The sequence below is a fragment of the Nanorana parkeri genome, unplaced genomic scaffold (genome assembly GCF_000935625.1).
Source record: "Nanorana parkeri isolate BGI_ZX_2015 unplaced genomic scaffold, ASM93562v1 scaffold563, whole genome shotgun sequence".
In the NCBI taxonomy this organism is placed as follows: Eukaryota; Metazoa; Chordata; class Amphibia; order Anura; family Dicroglossidae; genus Nanorana; species Nanorana parkeri.
In genome coordinates this window covers 595,341-605,248 of record NW_017306831.1, presented here as the reverse complement: position 1 = coordinate 605,248, position 9,908 = coordinate 595,341, and the positions used below count along the sequence as shown (strand labels likewise).

The following is a 9,908-nucleotide window of genomic DNA, read 5'->3' as shown; positions in this document are numbered from 1 at the left end:
ATACGTGCAGCATTGCATTAGGCGGTGTGCACGTCACGTGGGGTAAATACAGCAGCAGGATCTGTGCATTGGAATATCGGTGCACCATTGGGGGGGGTTCCACAATTGCACTGGAGTGTCACTGTTATACGGATCCGACGGAGGGCGGGAGGGGTTTGATTTGGAGCATTATTATATTGCGGCAATAGTGGTCACATGACATGGCTCTGCTAGGACTTGTAGTCCCCCCTCTCTGTCTCATTCCTCCCCCCCCCCAGCAGCTGCAGGGCCTGCATCAGTCCGAGCTCTCTCTATACTCCCCCATGGTTGCGCCTTGTGCTGCTTTCTCAGCTGCTTCAACGGAGTCCCTGGGCCGGCGCAGCCAATCAGCGCTCTCTCTCGGCCCCGCCGCTTAGCCAATGGCGAGCTGCTCCCCCTCGTTCCCGCTGTGCCGCGCCAGCCAATCAGCTCCTTGTTGCTAAGGCGTTGGCGCGGCTTGGGGCAGTGCTGGGCGGCCTCCCTCCCTCCCCGCAGTTGGACACGTCCGCCGAATCGCCTCAGAGACGGGCGGGTGACTCAGCAGAATCAAACATGTCTCTGTCAGTTAGAGGCGAAGCCTCCTCCTCCTCACCGCCCACACAGCCCGGCCGTGAGCGCAGAGCTGCCTCAGACCTGGGAGAGCCCAGAGTTCAGAGCCGGGGGGAGAGATCGGATCGTCCGCAGCCGGGACAAGCCAGCGTTTAGCCTGCACAGCAGGGCCTCCTCGTCCTCCCCCCTGCACGGTGAGCCGCAGTGGCACGTCTTTGGGTGTGGAGCTTGTGAGACCCGGGAGAGGCCAGAGTTCAGAACGGAGGAGGCAGAAGAGTCGGATCATCTGTAGCCGGGACGGGCCAGAGTTCAGCTTCACCCCCCCCCCTCCTTCCCCCAGCCTGTCATCCCTCCTCCTTCCTCTGCGCTGGGTGTGTGCGGCTCCGAGCCGCTGGGCCTGCAGGGATCCCTCCAGCGGCTGGGACGTGACCTTCCATGACCCGTTTTCCCCTTGATCTGGCTCCCGGGGCTCTGGACTGCCGCTGCCTGGAGCGGGCCCTGCGCCCTGTCTACCCACCAGGTAGCATGCTGCCCCAAAGATAAGGCCCAGCCCCTGGCCTATCCTCCATTCTGGTGTAACAGGGTTCATCATCATCATCATCACCACCCTCCTCCTCAATGACTGGATTATCACACCCTATAAATATCCTCATCCCTTGCCTCGGCCATCCATCCCTCCCCTCCAGCTCACGGACATTTTTCTTTCTTTTCCCCATTTTGTACCTAAAGACTGGTTTACTTCCTGCCCTGGAAATGATGGATCTGTGAGTCGGCTGCCCTCCCCCACCACAGTTTTTATTATTTTTTTTAATTTTGCTTCTTTGTAATCTGCTCGTCTTTTGACTACCTACAAGGACTTTGGTGCATCAGGTGTCGTGCAAGATATTATCGATGGTGATTACATCCAGCTCTGAAGAGGCTCCCCCTCAGAGAATGCTGACAGCATTACAGACGGAATGGGTCAATAAGGATCCCGTGTGTTACTTGCCTCCGTCCCACTGCAACAAGAAGCCTTCCAGAAGTTGGTATACGTTCCTGCGAAACAAACCCTAATGCCTAGTATAGTGCTAAGCAGCGTTACCTGGCCTCTTTGGTACACACTTTGCAGAGCTTTTCTCTGCATGCAATATTTTTTGTTCAGTGATTGCATGCTACATCAGTGGTGTGTCATTGCATCTGATCATTCCTCTTCCTGTGACATCTGGCCTGCCCGTCTGTTGTACGACTGCAACTCGCAGCATGCAGTTCTATAGCAGAGGACACCCGTTGTCTAGGATTCATGGTCATCTTGGTACCGGTTGTCTAGGTTTCATGGTACCGGTTGTCTAGGCATTATTGTCACCTTGCTATTGGTTGTCTAGGCTTCATGGTCACCTTGGTACCAGCTGTCTAGGTTCCTTGGTACCGGTTGTTTAGGATTCATGGTCACCTTGGTACCAGTTGTCTAGTTTCCTTGGTAGTGGTTGTCTAGGCTCCACGGTCATCTAGGTACCGGTTGTCTAGGGTCAGCGGTCTCCTAGGTACCGGTTGTCTAGGTTCCTTGGTACCGGTTGTCTAGGGTCCACGGTAACCTTGGTATTGGTTGTCTAGGCTACTTGGTACCGGTTGTCCTAGGCTCCACGGCTCCACAGTCATCTTGGTACTGGTTGTCTAGGCTCCACAGTCATCTTGGTACTGGTTGTCTAGGCTCCACAGTCATCTTGGTACCGGTTGTCTAGGCATCATGATCATGTTGTTCACAATTGGGTGTAGGGTTACTTGGGGGGACTTTATCTAAACTGGAGCAGTTGCCTGTGGCAACCAATCAGCTTCTCTCTTCAGTTTAAGTTAAGATTTGAAAATGAGAAAGAGAAGCTGATTGGTTGGCATGCACAACTGCTCCAGATTTTGTCTGCTCCAGTTTTGATAAACCCCCCTCCATTGTTTTTAACTGCCTATTTTTTTTTTCCTCTCCCTCCTGTGTCGATTGGATAGTTGCCTTGACAACCAACGTCCTCATTTTGGTGTCTGTTGATTATCTTGGTACTGGTTGTCTAGGCTCCACAGTCATCTTGGTACCGGTTGTCTAGGCATCATGATCATGTTGTTCACAATTGGGTGTAGGGTTACTTGGGGGGACTTTATCTAAACTGGAGCAGTTGCCTGTGGCAACCAATCAGCTTCTCTCTTCAGTTTAAGTTAAGATTTGAAAATGAGAAAGAGAAGCTGATTGGTTGGCATGCACAACTGCTCCAGATTTTGTCTGCTCCAGTTTTGATAAACCCCCCTCCATTGTTTTTAACTGCCTATTTTTTTTTTCCTCTCCCTCCTGTGTCGATTGGATAGTTGCCTTGACAACCAACGTCCTCATTTTGGTGTCTGTTGATCATAGCAACATGCCTGGAAAAATGACACATGGGATTGTGATGGTTCCTTTGGGCCGACTCGATGCATGTAGCATACAAGGCCCAGGCACCGTATAGAAGATCTGTAGTACAGCCGACTTTTGGCAGATGATTTTATGAACTGTTGTGTAGGATTCATCTGATCCTATGTTAAGTATCGGCGTCTGATTTCTGTATTGCTTTTGCTCTTAGCAATCTATGATAGTCAATGATGTGTTTCCCAGTGCAGGCTGGAAGCTGAAAGCTAGTTTTATATTCATTATTAAAGCGAGATTTCGGTCAGCTTCCATAATGCAGCCACAGAGAAATAAAAGTGACATTGGCCGTGTTTCAGTGTTAATATACGTAATAGAATGTTTTAAGTTCAGTTTGTTGCATCTCACTCCTCTGAATTAGGTTTAGATCTTGTACACTAAGGGCTAGCCAAGCTGCGGCCCTCCAGCTGTTGTGAAACTACAAATGCCATCATGCATCTGCCTCTAGAGGTCTTGCAGTGCCTTATGGGACTTGTAGTTCCCCAGCAGCTAGGGGGTTAAGGTTTGGCTGCCCTTGCTCTAGAGCAGGGGTAGCAAACCTCCGGCCCCCCAGCTGTGGTGGAACTAAAAATACCATGAGGCATTGCAAGGTTCTCGCAGCCACAGACATGACTCCCGAAGAGTCATGAGATTGGTAGTTTCACCACGGCTGGAGGTTTGCTACCCCTGCTCTAGAGGATGCAGCCACTGAGGGCTTCCATGTGACCATTTTCGTAAACATGTGTATTGATGTTTATGGGCGAGCTGCAGTGTTTTGTCATTGTATCGTCTCAGCCGGTTAAAGATTTTTATCTGTGTGCCGCTTTGTTACTCAGAGCAGCCTATAAAAGGATAACATTTTTTGGAACTGGTTCACCGCTTGGAATGGCAGAAGAAAGAATGTTGCAATTGCCTGTGGTCACATGACCGCTGTGTGCTAGGTTGCGGAAGTGAAGGGTGGTTGTGAGCCCGACGAGGCCTGGTGCAGAGAGGGATTTCTTTCACAGGTCACCATTTTTGGCTTGTGTATTTTTGCGCCTGTTTTAACAGAGTGCTGTTTTGTTGCTACTTGTTTGTCTGACTTGGTTGGCCTGAAGGAGATGCAGGTCCGGCCGCTTTGGTTTTGCTGTCGATTTGCTCTGACACTAAATGATTCCAGAACAAGAAAAGCGAAGGGAATTGGCAATGGAGGTATTGCATGTAGCACCCAGTTGGGTTTGCCTAGGTGCTGGGCAGATCTGATCACCCAGCTAGCCTTTTACCTTATCTGAATCATGAATGATGCTGAAGTTTTTCTTGCACATGGGGTTTTGTAGTAAAGGTTTTATTGGTCTTCAAAGCAAGCAATAATCCCCCTTAAGTCTGAGAATAGCTACTGGCCATGGTTGATATTTGCGGTGAGATGACCACTAGCATTTGATGTGTGAGACTATTGCAGAAGTATTTCACTGTAAACCTGTATTTAGCCCTGTATGCTCAGTAAAGTCGGGTATACAGGCTTCTATTCATTTTGTTCAACCTGCTGGCTGAACGAAGAAAATAGAACAGATCCCTTTATCAATGCTTACGAGTGTTGATAGAGGAATCTTCTGCGGTTTCCTTTGTATTCTGACAGCGGCTGCATGCCACTGTTAGAATACCCAAACAGGGATGGCAGCTGATTGGCTGCTAGCTCTGTTTGGGCGTCAATTTTCTAACATGCTACTTCAGTCGGCCGATCGAGTGACGTCGGTTGGAAAGGTCCCAACAGCAGCACCCATGCATTGAATTTCAGCCGGTTCTTGATTGACTTGGTGTGTGTATACCCAGTAGGGATGCACCGATACCAGTAATTTGGGCGAGTATTTGTACTCGCCCTAACGCTCCAATACCGGATGTTCTGGTCACAGGGAGATTTCTCTGACCGGCTGTCCCGCGAGGGAACATGGAGTTGGCTTCCCGGCCAATGTGGAAGGCACGGTATTGACTCGCCGCCTGGCTTCCTGATTACCCACTGTCTGGCTTCCGGGTCAATGACCAGTTTCTGGATTGACCCAGAAGCCGGCTACGTGCTGGTTGTCCGGGAAGGCGGCTATGTGCTAGTTGTCCGGGAAGCTGGCTTTCCGGCCAATCGGCAGCGAGCTGGGCAATCAAGAAGCCAGGCGGCGTGTCATTACCCACCGTCTGGCTTCTTAATTGCCCGGGGTGCCGGCTCCATGCTAGCGGAAGTACTCGATATAGGCGATTATCAAAAGATAGATATCGGTACTCAATACGAAAATCCAATATTGGTGCATCCCTATTACCCAGCCTAAGCGCTCTATAGCGGTAGACCGGTACATGTAAACTTGGTAAGTGGGATGCCTTGGTGGGCGTTTTAATGGAAACGTTATGTTGACACAGTCTCTAAAATGTTAGGCATTGGTTCTGGTCTTCGAGTAGTGTTCTGGTTCACCTTCTTACTGGGACACATTGGCTTATAGGCAGGAGGACACCAAATCATCTATAAAGACCAAATCTGCAATCCAAAGATGACTTTTTAAAGCCAAACTCTGGGAAAAGATAATTTGCATACCACACCGGGTGTCTAAATGTATCACTGCATGTTGCGTGTGGAGGGCTGCCGCACAGTATACAAATCTTACCTTGCAGCATGCCGTCTCCTACACGTAACGCCGTTCTTCCAGGTGCTGCGACTCGAGCAGTGATGTGCTCCAATTGCATCCACGCCTCTCCTCACTACTTGCTCATTCACATAATGGCTTGCGTTGACTACAAGATGTTCTGCGATTAGAGAAGGGGCGCAGATGTGATCTCTCCTCCAATCACAGGACTCCTTGTGTTGTGTAAGAGCCGACATGTTGCAAGGTAAGATTTGTGTACATTGTGGCCCTCCACACTTAGCATACAGTTTACTGTTGAGGTGTGTACATGATTCTTTTTTCCCCAGAGTTTGGCTTGAACAAAAAAAAGCCATCAAGGCCATTGTTTAAAATTGATCATTTGTTGGTTTTGTTTGTATTTATGCTTTTTAACATATGTTGCATGTCCAAGTTTTGAAAGTTGCTGCCCAACAGACTTTACCACAATCTATTTCTGAAGCAGGGTAAAAGAGTTTGAAAAGTTTGGGGTGGTGACCTCATGCTTGAACTTCTTTGTGTGGGTGGCAGAGAGACATGCATCCCAGTGAAATGTGATAAAATGACCGGGCTACATGATACATTGACTGGATTAACATGCCGCTGGCATGAGTCCCTTGCGGGCGGGGGGGTTGAAGGTTAGTGTGTTAAATGTTCATGATCCAGATGATGTGACCTGTTAGAGCTGCTTCAAGCCATCATATTTTTTTTTAGTAGTTTTACCTTTTTTTTGACAATTTTCATCGATTTGAAGAAACTGTGTATGTTCTGTTTAGTTGTGGAGTCTGCGTGTCTCCTCCAGATAGATGCACCCTATGAAATGAGAGTTTTTGGAGAGACGTTGAGGAGAGCAGCCACCTAGCGCATAGTCAGCCCACTGACGTGACCGGTCTGATCAAAAATTGCTGCCAGTAAAAATTTCGTTATTTCCCAAAGAACTAATGGTGGAAGGAGCCGGTGACTACTTGAAGTACGCCAACAGTAAAGTTGTTGCACTTCAAGATAAAGTCGCCAGACCATTTATTTCAGCAAAAATCTTCTCATAAGATTCTAATTGCGTTTAATATATTTTTTGCATGGTTTTTTAACTGTAAAAGGCTCTCTTGTGTAGAACTACAAAAGTCCCAAGACTGCAGCTGGGTGCCACGATCTTGAACGTGATGTCAGCAGACTCGGAACTCTGAGGGCCCAGACACCATATTCAGTGCGTCCTGGTCGGAACGCACTGGATCGCATAGATCAGGCTGGGTCACGTTCTATGGCGGGAGGGGGTGTGGCAGTGCCTTTTATGTCAATGGCACCGCAGAGACACCTCCCGCCTGCAGTGCGATCGTCTGCACCAGAACGCAAGGTACAAGAGTGCCCTCCGTTCCAGTGCATGCGTCCTGAAAACAAGTGCATGCAGCGTTCCGGCGCAGGCAATCGCACTGCGGGCGGGGGGCGTGTCTACTGTGCCATTGACATGAATGGCAAAGCCACACCCCCTCCCGTCCCAGAACGCGCCCAGCTTCATTTATCGTTCTAGGCGCAAACTGCATTGGGATGCACTGGATATGGTGTGACTAGGCCCAAAGAAGTGACACTTTATAGTATGCTTTTTTGCTTCTCCACTGGCTGCTACATACAAGGTTATGTAGAGAGAAGGGGAGGAGCTGGGTCAGCACAAACACTAATGAGACACTCCCAAAAGAGGAGAGGACTATGGCATGCAAGAAAGGGGCTGTTCTCGGGAATGGACCCTTCCTGGAGTAGTCACATTTTTTAGCAAGTTCAAAGGCACATTGCAAATGAATAAAAAAAATCATGCAAAGAGAAGAAACACAAGCATTTAGAATAGTTATTTTCCTGTGCTTTTACCTGCATTTGACTTTAATATTTGACTTATCTCTTTGAGATTCTTTGTTTGGTAACACTTCAGTCTAGTTCGGGTGCTCAAATGTAACTTTTTTTTGCGTTCTACTTCATAACTGGATTGCTCACTTAGAACTTTGGGCCCACCCACATCATTGGAGCAAATGTTTTATTGTATTGCGGCACGCTGTTAGGCAACCTATTCAAAATGAATGGGCTGCAAAACACTAAAAAACAAAGTTAACATTTTTTGCAGCACAACGTGCAGTACATTGCATCATACATCTGCTTTGAAGGTGCTAATTGCAAGGAAGTAACTGTTCTGGGAAATTCTGCATATAGAGTACCGATGCTGGGGGTGCAAAGAGAAATTTGCAAAACGGCCAATCGGATCTTTGTTTTGTTGAACCCACAGTGACAACATGTAAAGGATAATGGGCCTCATCTATGAAATATTTGACTGAAATGTTTCTTCCTCCTGCAGAGTCTGGCTGGATCGTTGAAGAGACAATGATAGGTTGGGAGGGAGGGAAGATGTCTGTCACTTAAAGTGTACCTGTGCCCAAACTAAGGCCAGTGGACTACACCCGTAGCTGATTGTACTGCAGAATTATTCATTCTCAAAGATTACAAAGACTCTTTTAGGGGGTGCATTTGGTTTCTATGGCCACAGTTCAATGGGCAGCAGCCTCCTTTTTACTGCTTGTTCAGAACATGTAAATACTTTAATGTTGGGCACAGATGGATTTGAAGGCTCAATATGGTTCCTTTTGTGACAAATGCAGGTTGGCCCTATGTAGGGTATGCAGGTTGGCCCTATGTAGGGTATGCAGGTTGGCCCTATGTAGGGTATGCAGGTTGGCCCTATGTAGGGTATGCAGGTTGGCCCTATGTAGGGTATGCAGGTTGGCCCTATGCTTTTCTTTTTCAGGCCGCATCGACTTTTAATTCCGCTAGCATGGACCCAGCTTTCTAGCCAATCAGGAAGCCGGGCAATGAGTAATGACTTCTTGATTGCCCGGGAAGTTGGCTTGATAGTGATTGTTTGAGAAGCTGGCTTCCCGGCCAATCGGGAAGCCAGGCAGTGAGTCATTACCCGTTTCCTGATTGGCCGAGAAGCCTGCTCCATGTTCACTTGCGGCACTGCCGGTCAGAGGAAATCTCCCTCTGACCAGACGTTCCGGTATCTGTATCGGAGTATTTGGACGAGTACTCTATCGGCAGTAGTATGGGTGCATCTCTACTTTAATTTTTTTCCTCGCTTGTCCATGCGCCCCCGTCTCTTAAGTCACCTCCCTTCCTGGCCAGGCGTAGCTCTGATGTCATCCCATACAATGCAGGATCAGCATTCCTGCATTGTACATGAAGACACTGAGGGCCCCCTCACAACGCAGGAAGTTGGACAGCAGAGATGAGTGCCGCTTATTGGGGGAGTAAAGTAAGCATATTGGTTTATTTATCATGCCCCTAGACAACACAAGCAGTTGATCCTTGCAGTTCGGAGGGGACCCAGTGTAAGAGTTTCTTGTCCAGAGTTCAGCTTTAATCTGGTGGCCATAGTATGTAGATTTGGTACAACTCATCCACAAACCTAGACTAGGAATGCAGGTCAGTATGGGGTGTAGTATAAGGTAAAGTGTTGAAATTTGTATGCTATTACAATTGGGAGAAAGTTTTATTTTTTGATCTGTTGGTAAACTTTCACCAGCACATAACTTTGTTTTTTTATAGTTGGAATACAGTTATCATTGTATTGTGATTTTTTTAAAAACACACTTGCTCTCCTCGGAAATTCAACAATTTTTAAGTTTGGCTGATTTAACTTTATGCGCGGGATAAACTTAATTTCAGATGAGATGCTGCAAGCTGTAAGTCCTTCTGTTTACCGGCTCCTGAATTCATATTTAATCGGCACTGGTTTTCTAGTCATAGATACAAACCACTCGGCTTTACTCCGATGAAGCATTTCTTTGTTATGGTGGGTGGGTTAAGTTTTAACTTGTTGAATGTTTCAAAGAGTTGGACTAGGAAGTGTCCCTGCTTGTATCGCTTACCCACTGCTGGTTTTCTTTTCAGCTGTTCATAGCTTTAAGCCTCCCTGTATAGTTCAGACCTTAGATGAACCCAGTGTATCGCCAGGCAATTAAGGACCACTTGGCACGCTTTCTGTAATCAGTCACCGAGAAGAACTGCGTGACTTTAAGGGACCGAGTATAAATGGCGTTCTCTTTTACACTTGGCCACATCACTGTTAGCGCAGCAATTGAGTTTGTTTGTACAATCTTCTTTTCTTTTTTTTTTTTTAGGAAATGTGGACTGAATTCTTTCCTTAATATCAGTTTCACCATTGGGGTAGTTTGTTTCAGTTGTGTTTTTTCTGCTATTTGTCTTGTGTTTGACCTGGACAGTTCCATCCTTGGAGGACTACAGTGGCCAGTAATGTTAGACTTTTGATTCGGACTCAATGTAGCATA

At 47.6% G+C, this 9,908-nt stretch overlaps 1 protein-coding gene across 1 annotated transcript in view; it reads left to right on the top strand.

Annotated features, from left to right (window-relative positions):
• Positions 1-1,357: 1,357 nt before the first annotated feature.
• The window catches only part of LOC108791642 (dual specificity tyrosine-phosphorylation-regulated kinase 1B-like), a 35,434-nt gene continuing 26,883 nt past the window's right edge, over positions 1,358-9,908 (top strand). Inside the window, exon 1 of the mRNA XM_018562184.1 lies at positions 1,358-1,588. Coding sequence (XP_018417686.1) covers positions 1,459-1,588 — 130 coding nt within the window. The 5' untranslated portion in view covers positions 1,358-1,458. The remainder of the gene's footprint in view (positions 1,589-9,908) is intronic.